This window comes from Artemia sp. Qi Xiang Cuo, chromosome 2 (assembly GCF_049724085.1).
Source record: "Artemia sp. Qi Xiang Cuo chromosome 2, ASM4972408v1, whole genome shotgun sequence".
In the NCBI taxonomy this organism is placed as follows: domain Eukaryota; kingdom Metazoa; phylum Arthropoda; class Branchiopoda; order Anostraca; family Artemiidae; genus Artemia; species Artemia sp. Qi Xiang Cuo.
In genome coordinates, this window is record NC_142795.1 from 88,341,737 (window position 1) to 88,359,039 (window position 17,303).

The 17,303-nt window shown below is 34.9% G+C and overlaps 1 protein-coding gene across 1 annotated transcript in view; it reads right to left on the reverse strand.

Moving 5' to 3' along the window:
- The window catches only part of LOC148955758 (exportin-4-like), a 79,809-nt gene extending 67,500 nt beyond the window's left edge, over positions 1–12,309 (reverse strand). Inside the window, exon 1 of the mRNA XM_089104147.1 lies at positions 12,181–12,309. Within this exon, the coding sequence (XP_088960273.1) occupies positions 12,181–12,266 (86 nt within the window). The 5' untranslated portion in view covers positions 12,267–12,309. The remainder of the gene's footprint in view (positions 1–12,180) is intronic.
- Between the last annotated feature and the right edge of the window lie 4,994 nt (positions 12,310–17,303).

Here is a 17,303-nt window from a genome sequence, read left to right on the forward strand (position 1 = left end):
TTCTCATAATTTCATCACCATTCCTTGAAATTTACATTGGTGGAAAAGTAGACTTAGTAAAGAGCAATGTAGCTCTCACTTTTTTTTCCTGAGCTTCATTTGATAGAGCAGGTTATTTGAGACGGTTGTAGAAGAGCCGCGAGGTTCCAACTTGTGAGATCTAGTAGTCTTATTAGTAGACGACACAAATATAAGAGCACCCAACTGTCCACACAAGGTATGTGATCAAAATTCCTACATTGAACAGAAACTACACAACTACATTGAACAGAATGGCATTGCACAGCAACTACATTGAACAGAATGGCCAAAAACCCTAAAAATACGACTCTAGAGTAATGTGATGTATTACTCTAGAGTCGTATTGATTTAATACCATTGCCTTTGCGGCAATGGTATTAAATCACTTAAATACGCTTTTTTGTTTAAACAAAGGTATATTTTATTAAAATATAAAAATGTTCGACCTGGTTGAAATCAGAGTTATGCCAAAATTCTTAATTTAACTACACGGAGCATCAAAAGTTGGACCTTTGGGCCAGATTCCCTGCTCAATTTTATTAACATAGACAGGGTGAATTATTTTTGACTCATGACATTTCAATGGCTACGTGTAGTATTATATATAATTGTATTAACAAAGTAAGTTAGAATATAAAATTGGAGGAAGTTTTGCAATAAAGAAGTATCCAACACACAAAATATAATGTTAGTTTTCGGACATGTATCCAGTCTTGCTTCTGCTACTTCTACCACTACAACTCCTACTACAACTGTTTTAGTTGATGGTAATGCTCGCACTGCGACAACTACTGCTCATTTGGCAACGAATTATACACCGACTACTAATACTTCCACTACTGCTACTAATCCTGCCACTGCTCCTGGCTCAACAACTGCAACTAATTCTGCCACTGCACCTGGCTCAACAACTGCTAGTAAAGCGAATACTCCAACCCCAATTAGTACTAATCGTGGTAGTTCTCTCAACATGAATAATTTTACCATGGCTATTACTGCTGCTACCACCGATACTCACTGCTACTAATGGTACCGCTACTACCACGAATGCTTCTACCACTACTACTACAACTCCTACTGTAATGTGTACATGCCCTGTGGCACAGGCAAAAGATTTTACAAATATCACACTCAAAAACGAAGCTTCATAGATATGTTTAAAAAAAGGCAGACATTTTCCATCTTGTTGAATCAGAATCGTGCTATGAATTACAGTCTGTATAATTAGTATTCATGAAGAATATATTGCTGTCTAAATTATCCCCCATCCCACCACTCCAATTTTGTAAATATTGCACGCCTTTTGATCCAGGCTATGCACGACAATCTATTGAGCTACCTTAAAGTTTTTTAAACATGTTTCTAAGATAGTTAGGTCATCAACAGGGGCGTCGTTTGGGGGTGGCAAAGGGTGGCAGTTGCCCCCACCCCCAATAATGTGGACGAAAAATATTATACATACCATGTTCTTTGACTATCTAGATATGGACCCCTCTTGTCCCCCCCCCCCCATTAAAATGCTGGAGATTCGTCCCTGGTCATCAACAAAAGTCTATCAATTCCAAAATCAACAGTTAAGTTGTTCCTTTTTACTAGAAATAAAATAGTCAAACAATATCGTCTGCGGGGCGCCATTATGAATTGGAAAAGGCTACACACATTGAATTAATGAACATTATTGACTACTTGCAACTGTAACTGCATCTACCCTTGACTACTACCCTTGACTTGACCTTGACTGCATCTACCCTTGACTACTACCCTTGACTTGACCTTGACTGCATCTACCCTTCCGACTTGACCTTGACTGCATCTACCCTTGAAACGCTGAGGGGAATGTTGAACAAAATCAAAACACACGTTGTGCATGCTGATTGGCGAAAGGGCGCATCAGCAACATCTCAGGAACGTCTGAGGGTATTAAGTTGAAACTTTCAGGGCATACTGAACAATGCTTAGATGACAAAGAACCACCTTGTTTATTTTTGACTGAAAACAATTACATTATAAATAGTTTTTTATCTTTATAACATCGAAAAATAAAAAATAAAATTACAGTGACGTCAATTCTTGAATTGCTGAGTTTCCAAGGTTTGATATCATTATATATTAAATATTCAGTTTATTTTCATTAGTTCTTTCTATTCATCTTGGTTATTAGAGTGATTTATTAAAACAAACATAGCTTTCAAAAACTCAAATGACAAACGGGCTTTAGAACTTTTACGGTTAGGGGGAGGGACATGGGTTTAGTAGCCAAACTCCTTTATGTAAAGGAGTTTCCACAGTGTCCCTTGCGAAGCATCAGCCGAGGTGTTTAACTATTAAGCAGGGCTCCCACGGCGTCAATAAAGTTAATAAAGTTTGTCATGAAAGTACGAACCGTAAAGCTTGTCCCGCGCACACAAGGATTTCACCTTTTTGACTTAACAGCAGTTTTTCATAGAAAGTAACTGAAATACTCAGACATGGAGCTGAGAAAACCATCTCTTTAAGCATTTTTTCCTTTTAATAGTAAATAAAAATATTTTTTGTTTCTTTTACCAAACTTAATATTTAAACAAGTATACACGATTATATTTGTAGAAACTAATTTGTGTGTTGTTTATTTGACATTTTCCACACGTCTTCTGCTATTGGTTGAACTTTGCGGACTTTCTTGAAAAATTTAAATAAAGTTTGACTTCTTTCCGACTGCAATAAAGTCAACAAAGTTATGCGAGGAAAACAGTTTATTAACTTTGTGGACAGCTTTATTAACTTTATTGATCCGTGGGAAACCCGCATTAGGGTCATTTTACAAAGAAATGATATTATAATTTTAAAACAGCCAGCTTCCCAGCTCAACCAGTGTATTATTTTTAATTAAATCAAAAGGCGTGTATTGTCTATTGTTTTATAGCCAGGTTTTTTTTTTTTTTTTTTTTTTTTTACAATTTTGTCCATGAATAGAGCAAAATGGTGGATAGGCAAAGAAGAATCTAAGGTTCAGAACTGTTTGAGATTAATTTTCGGAATTTCAGGTCGGTTAGGATATATTTTTTTATTATCGGTAAACGTTGATTACTATCATAGGCAGCGCAATAGCGCTGCCTAAGCAAAGAGCCATGAGGGCACAATGTATTATTTTTTTTTTTGGGGGGGGGGGGGCTTAGGCCAGGGCACTCCGTATTGAAATACTTGTCGTAGAAACTTCGAAAAGGGCTCATTCAACTGGAAATTGAAACGGCTAGTGTCCTTTTTAATACTCAAAAGTGATTGGAAGGCAACTAACCCCCTCCCACGCCCACCATTTCCCCAAACACATTCAATCGAAATTTTGAGATAGTCATTTTGTTCAAGGTAGCTGAAAGGTTCGGAAGTTATGTAACTGAAGATGACAAGCCCCCCACAGCCCCAGGGCAAGGGTTGTAAGTTGTGCCCTGGGGGCATTTAAGGTTTATATAGAAAGGGTGATCATAAGAACTTCGGAGGGGGCTTATTGGATTGCGAATCAGAAGCTTTAGTGCCATTTCTGAGATTCAGAGTGATCGGAGGATGGATACCCCCCCCCCGCAAACACACACACACACACCTCGTATTTTCCCAAAATGCATCTGATACAAATTTTGAGATGGCCATTTGTTGTTGTAGAAACTTCGAAAAAGGCTCATTCGATTGGAAACTGAAAGGGCTAGTGCCCTTTTTATAGACAAAAGGGATTGGAGGGCAACTAACACACCTCCTACCCCCCAACACTACACCCACCAATTCCCCCAACACATCTAATAAAATTTGGAGATAGCCATTTTGTTCAACATAATTGAAAAGTCCCGAAATTATGTCTTTGAGGATGACAACCCCACCCCCTATAGCCCTCAGGGCAAGGGTTATAAGTTATGCCCTGGGGGCGTTAAGTGAGCTTAACGTCATTTTCACGATGCTGAATAATAAGTCCATCCTTAGTGGTAGTACAAATATTATTAATATAACTTTCAGGTTTATATCTGAGGCGGAAAGGCTTTTTAAAACAGTAAGTCACCCAGAAGCACAGTTTCCTTTATGTTTTACACCTGAGGAAGTGTGGAACTCAAATAAGGCTGAACGAGATTGAATAAAAAATTCATTCCATCGCTGTTACACCAAAAGAGTGTATCTGACATTTTCGCACTTACGAGGCAATTGCCAAAAACGTTTGCTAAGTTGTTCTCAAAGGTCGGATCAGCACGGTATTGTAGATCAGGATGATAATTAGTTTCTGAGACCACACTGGCTAATCATGGCAAAACAAACAAAAATACCGTAAAGAAGAGAGAAACGAGTAATCTTGTAATCTACGTTTTTCACTGTCTTGTTTTATCCTCGTTTCTCTCTTCTTTGTTTTTTTTTCGTTTTATCAGGATTATTGACACATTACTAAATATACATTGCCCCGCCAATCTTCCCTTTGAGAGCAGCTCAACAAACGATTTTTGGAAATTATTTCAGAAGTTTGAAAATGTTAGATACGATCTTTAGTGACGATTCCATCGCTGAAAACTGCATTATTTTATTATTGTTTCTCTCAGAAGATTCTGCAGAATATTCTTTTTATTCCCAAATCGATGGCAGCAAATCTGAATCATGGCGAATGCTTTCAGTCGTCATGTTCGTGAGTAACGACGTCAAACTTATTTCTAACAGCACTGCAAACTAATTCTTTGCTAATCAATTTTCAGATATTCAGTGAATCTTGGCCATCAGTCAGAGGCTGACGCTTCTTCACAAGTAAGTCGTGATACACAAAAGGAAGATTGATAATTCCCCACTTGCTCTGGTGGTTTAGAGTGGATGTGTCTTTTCGGCTCACCTTCTTTCTCCTTTTTGGTTTGTGCATTCAAAAAGCAGAAGAACATTTGCTAGATGTTTTCCAGATTAATTAAAAAAAACTTTCTGAAAAATATTTTTTTCAAAGAAAAGTAAAGGCAATTTTAAAATTTAGGTCAGTAGATATGAATACCTGTTAAACTTTAAACAAAAAACGACTAGAAATTACTATTTAAGAATAAATGAAAACCAAAACAAACAAAAATGAAATAAACAATCATAGCAAAAACCATACAACAAGTAATAATTTAAAAGAATAAATAGATTTTAAAGCCAGTAATGCTTAGATTGAATATGAAAAACAAGCTTAAAACGAAAAAAAATAGTTTGCTATTAAAGTATAAATGAAAGTTAAAACGAACAGAAATTAAATAAACAATCAATGCGAACAAACATACAATATATATTAATGTAAATGAATAAAAGAATCTTAAAACGAGTGAAACTTAAATTGAATATGCAAATCAAGTTTGAATCGAATAAAAATAACTACAAACAAGAGTTTGGGTATCGCCTCGCTGCAGAAGCCTAAAACCTACTGCGTTATTGGCGCCTTACTGAAAACTATATGAGTCTTGAACAGTCTTGGAAAGTATAAACAAAATCAAATTGAATATTAGATACATAATGATATTAATTGTTGAAAGATCCATCAGTACAAGATATTTTTTTCACTGTAATTTTATTTTTATTTTCAATGCTGTAAGAACTTGAAAAGAATAAATTTGTAATATAAGAGTAAATCGTTTTCAGTGAAGTGCCAATGACACAGAAGGCTTTAGGTTTTTGCAGATAAAGAAGGAAGCAGTATCCAAATTTTGTTTATAGTGAAACTATATTTGTTTTGACTAATCTTGAAAAGAACGGATAAATTAAACTGAATATTTGATGCATAATGATATTAATTGCTAAAACCTCATCAGTTCAAAATTTTACTGTAATTTTAATATTTATTTTCAATATTAGGTACAAAGGAAAACATTTGTAATATAATTCGTTTTCAGTAAAGCGCCAATGACGCAGTAGGTTTTAGGATTATGCAATGAGGCGGTACACAAACTCTTGTTTGTAGTTATTTTTATTCGATTCAAACTTCATATGCATATTCAATTTAAGTCTTACTCTTTTTAATATTTATGTATTAATTTGCATTTATGTCTATTGTATGTTTATTTGCATTGATTGTCTATTTAATTTCTATTTTTTTCAAGTTTCATTTATACGTTAATACCAAACTATTTTTTTTCGTTTTAAGCTTTATGTTCGTGTTCAATCTAAGCATTACTCTCTTTGAAATCCGTTTATTACTTTTTATTATTACTTGTTGTATGTTTTTTTGCTATGATTGTTTATTTAATTTCTGTTAATTTTGGGTTTCATTTATTCTTTAATAGTAATTTATGGTTGTTTTGGGTTTGAATTTTAATAGGTATTCATATCTCCTGAGCTTAAGTTTAAAATGGCCTTAACTTTTCTTTGAAAAACTTATTTTTCGGAAAGTTTTTTTTAATTAATTTTTGTTCGTTTTTAATTGCAAACAGTTTCAAGTTTTTATTGCATGGGGGGGGGGGGGGTGCTTACTGTCCAATTATTCTTGACTTTAAAAAACGGATCTAGAAATTTCAATTTAAATCTAATGAGGCTTTTTTCAAAGTCTTATCGATTACCTCTTTGATAAAAACCTTATATATGAACAATAGACAGCCTGCATAACTTGTGGACAGCGATTGGCAACAATGAATGGATTGAAAAAATAGCTCCAATAAGGGTGTTTTGACCATTTCACTTGCTGACACATAGAGATCACGACTGTTTGGAATTGACCTTAATAGGATTTTGTGTGCCAAAACAATTTTGCATCTATCACAGAGTATGTATTTTAACCTTATAATTGGATAATTATAATAGATTTACTATGTGTTCTTCCCATACAAAACTTTACCCTATTAAATTCTTTGGGGTGGGGGCGGCGTAGTTGGCAGAAGGAAGAAAACTTTAGCGTAGACAGTAGGAGAGGGGGAGTTTGGAGACTCATCCAATACGGGGCGGAACTTCGCCGTTCCCGATTTAGGAGATTAGACAGACTCATTAGGCTGTAGAATGTTGGACCGTTTGAGTTGTGGAAGACGTTAAAATACTCAAAAATACTTTACATTCTCAGTTATTGCAGAATTGATTTCATAGATTGTGGAATGGTTAGCTCCCTGGGCGATCATGTGGGTGAGCCTCAACTCATAATATGCAATTTTAATTAATTGTTCCGTGTTATGTGCATATATAATTCTATATATGTTATTTTGAGTTATACTTTTATCGCATTACGTTCATGTTTGAGATAAAAACTGAAACCTTAGCGGAGACAGTGGCAGGAGGAAGTCTCTCCCCCCCCCTCACATGCATACTTGAGCAGCCATACAGAAAGTAAAACAAATGAAATTAATCTCTCTTTTGAAAATTTCTTTTTTCAAGGGAAACGAGAATAATCGTTCAAATGAACCCGAAATACCATCTCCGACATTTCCGTTTATTTTTTATACCTGTTATTTTCAGACATAAAACTTAGAATGTTATCAAATCTCTTTATTCTTCCTATCCCTAAATAATTCACATTTGGAAAACTCACCCCCCGGAAATTCCTCCCCCTCAAAGAACATTTTCTTTTCCTGCAGATAATTCCCCCGCGTTAAGTTTCACCTAGCAGAAATTTTCCAGCCCTGGAATATCCTCCCCAAACATATTCCCCTCAGATAATTTCAGATATTAATAAAAATGCAAGCTGAAATTTCTACTGAACTTTTTAGGTCAAAAGCGATGCTATAGTGTTACTTAAGTAAAGAGCCATAAGGGTTCAATGAATTAACACTTATTTATTTTTCCAGGGGCATTTTATGTGGAAGAGGTGGTCGCATAAACTTTGGAACGAGGTTCATTGAATTACAAATTAAAATTTATAGTGCCCTTACACCAGGGAGGGATCCAGAATTTTTTAAGGGGGGGGGGAGCGCAAAATAGGTTGATCAGATAAACTTGCGTTAGGAGCAAGTTTAATTAACGCAATCTTGTGTTGATTAAGTAAATTACATTACTTTAGACTACGTTAGGGGAGGGGGGCACCCCCCTCGCCCCTCCCCTGGATCCGCCACTGCCTTACCCTCTCTGTTTCTTTCCTTGTTAGGGAGGAGAGCAGATGCTTAATAGGTGTGTTAATACCAAAACCTTCTAACTCTCATTGGGCCTTCAGGTATAAACAGAATTAGTTCAAAGGGAGGGATGGGGAAAAAGGGCTTAGGGGCGGTATTTGCCCTTCGATCGATTTTGACTCGTAAGAGCTGGACTAGAACTTCCAATTTCTAATCAAATGAGCCCTCTATTTTATACGAGAATCCCTTCCTGCCCCCGGGCCCTGGGGTTTTTTGTTGACGCCAGAGTTTTGCTACTTAACCTTTCAACTATTTTTAACAAAATTTTTATCTGATGCATTTAGCACGTGGAGGAGGGGGGGGGCTAGTTGCCCTCCAATCTCTTTTGACTCTTAAAAAGTGAACAAGAACTTTCAATTTCCAATCAAATGAGCCCTCTCTAAAGTTTATACGAGTATCCCTTCCATAAAAAATAATATGAAGGATTCAGAGAATCCTTAAATTACAACCCTGGTCCTGAGGGCTGTGGGGGAGTTGTCATCCTCAAAGACCTAATTTCCAGACCTTAAAACTACGTTTAATAAAATGGCTGTCTCAAAATTTTGATTGGAGGTGTTTGGGGAAAAGGTGGGTGTGAGAGGGGGGTTAATTTCCCTCCAATCACTTTCGACCATTAAAAAGGGTACTAGTCCTTTGAATTTCCAATCGAATGATCCTATTTTGAAGTTTCTACGACACCGCCTTCTATAAAAACATTATATGCCCCCTGGGTAAAAGTTAAACCCATGCCTTGGGGGTTGTGGGGGAGTGTCCTCCCCAAAACATATTTTCTATCTGAAAATAAACTACATTGAACAAAATGGCTATCTCAAAATTTTTATTGGATGTGTTTGGGGGAATGTTGGGTGTGTGGGGGGGGGCTAGTTGCCCTCAAATCACTTTCGACTATTAAAAAGGGCACTAGCTTTTAGAATTTAAAATCGAATGAGCCCTTTCTCAAGCTTCTACGACAACCCCTTCTATAAAATCCTTATGTGCCCCCAGGGCATAACTTAAAACCCTTGCCCTAAGGGTTGTGGGGGAGTGTCCTCCTCAAAAACATATTTTCTATGGGAAAATCAACTACGCTGAACAAAATGGCTATCTCTAAATTTTGATTTATTGTGTTGGGAAGATGGAGGGATATGGGGGGGGCTACTTGCCCTCCTATCCCTTTCAACTATTAAAAAGGGCACTATTCCTTTGAATTCCCAATCGAATGAGCCTTTTTTTGTTAAATTTATTTGAAGTTTTACGATAAAGCCTTCTATAAAAACCTTATATGCCCCCAGGGCCTAACTTAAAACCCTTGCCCTGAGGGTTGTCCTCCTCAAAAACATATTTTCTATCTGACAATCAACTACGCTGAACAAAATAGCTATCTCACAATTTTGATTGGATTTGTTTGGGGGAATGATGCGCGTTGCGTGGGCTAGTTTCCCTCCAATCACTTTCGACTATTAAAAAGGGCACTATTCCTTTTGAGTTTCCATTGGAATGAGCCTTTTTTGAAGTTTCTACCACAAAACCTTCTATAAAAACCTTATGTGACCCCAGGGCATAACTTAAAACCCTTGCCCTGAAGGTCGTGGGGGGAGTGTCCTCCTCAAAAACATATTTTCTATCTGGAAATTAACTACGCTGAACAAGATGGCTATCTCAAATTTTGATTGGATGTGTTTGGGGAAATGATGGGTGTAGGGGGGGGCTAGTTGCACTCCAATAACTTTCGACTATTAAAAAGGGCACTATCCCTTTCATTTCCAATCGAATGAGCCTTTTTTGATGTTTCTACGACAGCGCTTTCTATAAAGACGTTCTTTGCCCCCTGGATATAAATTAAAACCCTTGCTCTGAGGATTCTGGGGGAGTGTCCTCCTCAAAAATATATTTTCTATTTGGAAATCTACTACGCTGAACAAAATGGCTATCTCAAAATTTTGATTGGATGCGTTCGGGGAAATGATAGGCGTGGGGGGGCTGGTTGCCCTCCAATCATTTTCGACTATTAAAAAGGGCACTAGAACTCTCGATTTCCAATCGAATGAGCCCCCTTTGAAGTTTCTACGACGGTCCCTTCCATATGAAGTGCCTCTGGGAAAAATAATAATAATAATAATAAAACATTAGAGCCGTATGGCCTTTACTATAGGCAACGCTACAGCGTTGCCTCTGAAATTGCTTAAGAATTGTTCTGGGTACCCGGCTGACTGACCGTATTTCAAACAATAGGCTGTACGAAAAATTTAGTTCAATACCGCCCTCTAGGGCTATAATGAAAGAAAGGTTGAAGTGGCTAGGGCGCGTTGTGCGGATGAAGGATGACAGATTGCCGAAGATTGTTCTTTTCGGCCAACCATCTAAGGATAAACAGAAAGCAGGTCGTCCTCCTCTGGGGTGGGAGGACGTTATAAAGAAAGATTTAAAGAAAATGGGAACTTCGTAGAAGGGTGTAAAAAGAGAGGCGCTGGATAGATTGGGATGGAGGAGGAGGAGCTTGCGCAGCTCCGTTTTTCTCAGGTGGTTTGATGCTGCGGTGAGTTGCTAGTAGTAGTAGTATAATGAGGCAAATATAGTGAGAAAAAAAGAAAAACAAGCAGAAATTTACGAAAAACTTATACTTAAAAGAAACATAAAAACTCAGGATGTGTTCTCCGTGAGATGATAGTTTGGTGAAAATCAATGCAAGCAATCAATTTTTTTCTAGATTTTCTCAGCTGTTTATTTTATGAGCTTGATCATTAGTCACATAAATAAAGAAATGAATAAGAAGGAAAATAGAAAAATAAATAGTACAAGGAACCGAAAGGAGGAAAAGGCGGATATATAATTAAATATAAGAAGAATAAATATTTTCCGAGAACAGAGCAGACCTCGAGGGATTGGGAGAAAACTAACCAACAATCATAATAGATGAAATCTATCTCCATGATCAAGAAATATAATAAAGAAACAAATGAACAAAAAAGAAATAAATTGTATGAGGAAAGGAAAAAAACAGACACATAATGAAAATACTCATTAAAATAAGTATTTTCTCAGCCGAGCTCGAGGAGTTGTGAGAAAGACCAACACTAAGAAATAATAATGAAAATGATAGTGAAATTACACAATAAACAAACACATTGAAAACTAAGAGAAAAATAAATAAAACATAGTAGGGTTAAAGGGTAAAATAAATACACTATAAAAAGAAGAAAAACACGGCGCTGAAAGAGGATAGAGCGTTTAATAATATAACAAAAACAAAAACGAACAGCTTAGTAGGAACAGCAGCGACAGTAATATGGAATCAAAATCGACTGAATTTATAAAAATAAAATGATCTTTGGCCTCCTTTTAGAAATGTGAACAAAAATTTGACCTTCATCTAAAGTCAGCATCTGTGAGGAATCCATAAATGTGAGTCCTAAAGACTCTCTCTGGAGTCCAAAAGAGTCTCCAAAGAACTCTCTTAAAGTTTACTATATTATATCCCCTCTTTGAAACCTCCTCTGAAAAAGGGGAAGTTTCCTCTCCTCTTTGAAAAAGAGGAGGCTCACTCTTCTCTTTGAAGGCTCACCCTACTCTTTGAAAAAACATTGTTGCTACAAATTTGCAAAAATTACGATAGTTAAATCATGAAGAACCTGGATGGACTATAAAGGATTCATCTTGAAAATAATTATCTGGGGATCGTACATTAAAATTCTATTATGCAACTATTGAATTTTATTCTTCCTTTTGTTTTTTCTCTTCTTTTTTGTTTTGCTTAGCTTTTCAGCTTACCATTTTGCTTTGTTTAGCGAGAGAAAAATTTGTAACTATTATGCTTCAGGAAATAGCGTAAAAAATCACTAAAAAAAATGGTGTAAAAAAAATTGATATCCTTCCAAGTTTTTTTTTTAGTTTCGTACCAAAGAAAAGGTGGCTTCAAATACTCCACCTGTCCAAAATCTCAAAATTAGTAAAAACTTCCTTGTTATTTATATTAATTCTATGAATTATATTCATTTTTCGATTTCCTCTTTTAAATGTATGCGCCTATATACATTCCTGGCCAGGTACCTGAATCAGATCCATCAGGTCCTTAGACCACCCCACCCCCCCCCTCCTTGAATAAAACATCTTGTTTTAGGAGAGAGCCCATACTTACCGTTCAGCAAAGGCTTTCAGTAACTCAGGCGAAAGTCTTTGGATGGATTCAGATTGATAGTTATACACTAATCGTCGAAATACCATTGCTATCCCAACGACTTCTCTTTCATTCAACTCAACACTGAAAAGAAATAGTTTTCAGGCTAACTATAATATATATCAACTATATAACTATTACAACTATACAACTATATAACCCTAACAACTATATAAATATAACAACTATACAACTATATAACCCTAACAACTATATAACTATAACAACTATAAAACTATACAACATTAACAACTATATAACTATAACAACTATAAAACTATATAGCCTTATCAACTATATAACTATAACAACTATACAACTATATAGCCCTAACAACTATATAACTATTACAACTATACAACTATACAACCCTAACAACTATATAACTATAACAACTATACAACTATACAGAATTATCAAATAAGTAAATATAACAACTATACAACTATAAAGACCTAACAACTATGTAACTATACACACACACACATGATATATATATATATATATATATATATATATATATATATATATATATATATATATATATATATATATATATATATATATATATCAAAATCCAAGTATCAAACTACTATCATTAAATAAATCTTGAAAAAAATGCACAGGAATTATAAATTCAATATAGATAAGTAAAAATTCCTTACTGATAATCCTGTAAATGTCCTACATTAAGCACTTACAATGTTTAGCCAAGACTGTCATCAACATTTTCCATTTATCATTCAATCTAGTTATCCTTCAGTAATCAGAAGTGCTAATGAATACCTTCTACATATCCTCAAGTCTACTCATCATACAGGAAGTAGAAGTGTCGTGAAAACATCCAACTTTTCCTCTAGGAAGCAGAAGTATCACAAACACTAGCTTATCTTCCAGCTCGTAAAGGTATAATCAACACGTTCTACTTATCCTTAAATCAACTTATCATCCAGACAGCAGAAGTCCAACGAACACTTACTTATCCTCCAGAACGCAAAAGTAACATGAACACCTTCTACATCCTTAAATCTATTTATCCTACAGGAAGCTGAAGTGTCAAAAACACCTTCAACCTATCCTCGAATCTACTTATTCCCCAGGAAGCAGAAGTTTCATCCGATCTAATTATCCTTCAGCGAAAAGTTAAGTTGGGAACACCTTTTATACGTCGTCCATTCTACTTGTCATGCAAGAACCAGAAGCGTAAAGAACAGCTACTTGTCAAATTTTCTCCAATCCTATTAACTTTTAAAATGAAAAAGCCTGAATAGTATTTCATTATCCATCTACTATTTATCCACCTAATATATATCCAATCTACTATTCTACTTTACTACTTATTCTACGAATCTACTTTTCAATTTACTAATGGAGAACTGCAGATAGTACTGAATAGTCATAGTTTCAGTTATTAGCATCTAAAAACCCTTGTATGTAGGATTAGTTTAAAAATCTGTCTCCACAAATTAAGTTTTTCAAAGCCGATAAATAAAAGTTCAAATAGGGATAAAATCCTTTTAATAGACAGTGATGATGATAACAGTAATAGAAATTCACAAAAATACCAGATATTTCGGTCACATATACAGTGACCGTCATCAGTAGTAAAACTAAAATAAAACAATTTAAAACAAAAGTTTATATACTAAATCAAATAACACTACATATTATTTGAATCTCTAATTCTTTTCAAAGCAAAGGCGGAAGCTATTCTCTTTGACCTTCTTGGATTCGGTTCATTAGCGTTCAATGATATAACATTTGGACAAAGGTCAACTACATTGGGTGAATTGAACTTTACTCTGTCAGATTTTAATAAATTATCATAGATAGAGTCCAGCCCATATTCACTTGTATCACGATTCAAAGCAATATTCTTGAATAAGATTTTCTTTATTTCAAGAATTTCACGAAAATTTTGCTTTAAACCCCGATCCCTAGAAATCAAAGAGACATTCTCGAACAAAATAAAATGGTCTGGAAAATTAAAAATATGTTCTGAAAGAGCTGAAGTGAAATCTTCAGACTTAGAATCTTGCTTTAAAGCCAAAGAAATAGAATCTTTGTGTTGTAATAATCTCATTTCCAAACTCTGGTTAGTACGTCCCACATATGAGCTTCCACAAATAAATGGGATCTGATAAACCCCACTTTGTTGCCCCAATGAAGTTAGATCCTTCCCAGAATTTAGAAAACTGTTAGAAAGATGTTTCTATTGAAGAGATAATGTAAACAATCAGTGTTTAAAAAGCGTCCAAAATTTTGTTTTAAACCAGAAAAAGTCCCCATAGAAGACCTTGTATCTTCAGTAGTGACATATTTTCTCGTAAATGCAAATTTAATAAAATATGTTAGCCTAGTAACAGCTTCCCACGTAAGAAATCTATCCAAATTTGAGTCCAAGCAGGATTTTTCAAGTATGACGATTAAAGGCTTAAAGATACTTAAAAACTTGAAAAGGGATGATTCAATTACCATTACAAAAGCAGATAAGAGTAACACTTTAGTTGTGATGAATACTGAGGACTATGAATCAAAATTAAGAAGTTTACTAAAGGATGAAAAAACATACAAGAAGCTATCGTATAATCCAACAGACTCTTTTACAAATAAGTTTAAGAAAAAATTGAAGTGCTTAAAGGATGAAGGAAAAATTACACCTCAACTCTATTACAAATGCCTGCCACGCAGTTCCTTGTGCCCTAAATTATATGAACTTCCCAAAATTCATAAGCCTAACCTACCATTACGACCAATTGTGTCAAGCACAAGGTCACCAACAAGTGTTTTGAGCAAATGGTTAGTGTCAATCTGTAAACCACTTTTGTCTACACAAATTTTTTATATTGAGAATTCTGTAAATTTGGTTGAAAAACTGAAAAAAGTAGAAATTTCTTCAAGTTTTTTGCTTTCAAGCTTTGACAGTGAATCAATATACACAAAGACTGATGTAAAAGTAGCCGAAACTCTTCTAGAAGGAAAGCTCTTAAGAAATTTGGATTTGATTAGTGGCAAAAAAGATTTAGAAGTTTCTGTAATTATGTATTTAGTGACGTTGTGCAATAAGTTCTCTTATTTTTTTAAATTTAGAGGGGATTATTTCAAACAAATAAATGGTTTACTTATGGGGACCCCTTTATCCCCTTTATTAGCTAATATTTTTGTGGAGAATATTGAAACAATTGTGTTAGATTCATATTTTTTAAAACATATTTTCTGGGGCCGGTATATGAATGACATTATTTCAGTATGGGATTATGGGGAGGAGGAATTAAAAGGATTTTTGGAACATCTTAATTGTTTGGGAGGGGATTTAAAGTTTACTGTTGAATTGGAAGAGAATGGGAAACGTCCTTTCCTTGATGTTCTTCTTTTGAAAAGTCAAAATAGTCTGGATTTTAAAATTTACAGAAAACCGACAAATAACAATTGATTTTCGTCTTATAGCTCCGGTCGCGCTTGCCAAGTAAAAATTGGTTTGAATATTTCTTTAACTGATCGGATCTTTAGTATTTGCTCTCCAAAATTTGTTGAGGAGGAGTGGTCTTTTCTAAGGAAAATACTAATAAGTAACATGTATCCAGAATGGTTAATTAACCAGACCTTTTTAAAAAGAAGAAAAAGGTTTCTAGAGATTTCTAAGGAAGTTTTGGAGACAACTCGGGAGAAGGATGTTTTTTGTTCCTTACCATATGTAGCCGGGCTAAGTGAAAAACTTAAAAGAATTTTACAAGGCAATGGTCTAAGAGTAGTTTTGAAAAGTAATAATACTTTGGGTAGTTTTCTAAATTCTGGGAAGGATCGAACTTCATTGGGGCAACAAAGTGGGGTTTATCACATCCCATGTACTTGTGGAAGCTCATATGTGGGACGTACTAACCAGAGTTTGGAAATGAGATTATTCAACAGAAAGATTCTATTTCTTCGGCTTTAAAGCAAGATTATAAGTCTGAAGATTTTACTTCAGCCCTTTCGGAACATATTTTTAATTTTCCAGAACATTTTATTTTGTTCGAGAATATCTCTTTGATTTCTAGGGATCGGGGTTTAAAGCAAAATTTTCGTGAAATTCTTGAAATAAAGAAAATCTTATTCAACAATATTGCTTTGAATCGTGATACAGGTGAATATGGGCTGGACTCTATCTATGATAATTTATTAAAATCTCACAGAGTAAAGTTCAATTCACCCAATGTAGTTGACCTTTGTCCAAATGCTATAGCATTGAACGCTAATGAACCGAATCCAAGAAGGTCAAAGAAACTAGCTTTCACCTTTGCTTTGAAAAGAATTAGAGATTTAAACAATATGTAGTGTTATTTGATTTAGTATATAAACTTTTGTTTCAAATTGTTTTATTTTAGTTTTACTACTGATGACGGTCACTGTATATGTGACCGAAATATCTGGTATTTTTGTGAATTTCTATTACATCACTGTCTATTAAAAGGATTTTATCCCTATTTGAACTTTTATTTATCGTCATGGAAAGGCAGTGTGGTCTCCGAAATTATCTAAGTTTTTCAAAGAAAAGTAAAGAGCTACGTTAAAACAAAAATGAGCAGAAATAAAGTCAAATAGTTTTCATAGCCGGAAATCACCATCAATAAACATCATAACAACCAAGATTACTGTAAAAACCAACAAATGAATGTGGATTGTCAGCTTATCTAGAATGTGTCAAAATGAAAATCAAGCACAAACAATTATGCGGTTAGCAGACACGCGAAAGCGAGCATCAGAACATGTCAAAAATGAAAGTAAAGAACAAAGACTTGTCCTGTTAGAAGGCAAGCAACAGGGTTGAGGAAGGGGCTGTGCCCCTCCTATACAGAATCGTTTCTATTCGTTTTAAGTTTTAATGTTGCTCCTTACTTTCAGTTGAAAAACTTTTTTATATGATTATTATTTAGTCTATGTCTAGGACGAATGTTTAACAGCATTTAACGTATTATGATAATTTTCTTTTCCTGGGTAAAAACAGGCCTATTATGTCGGTAAATTTAAGATGCACTTTATTTCCTAGAATTGTAGAGTTTTCGATTTGTAATTTCTTTTTTGAGAGGTATGACTCTTGATTCTGA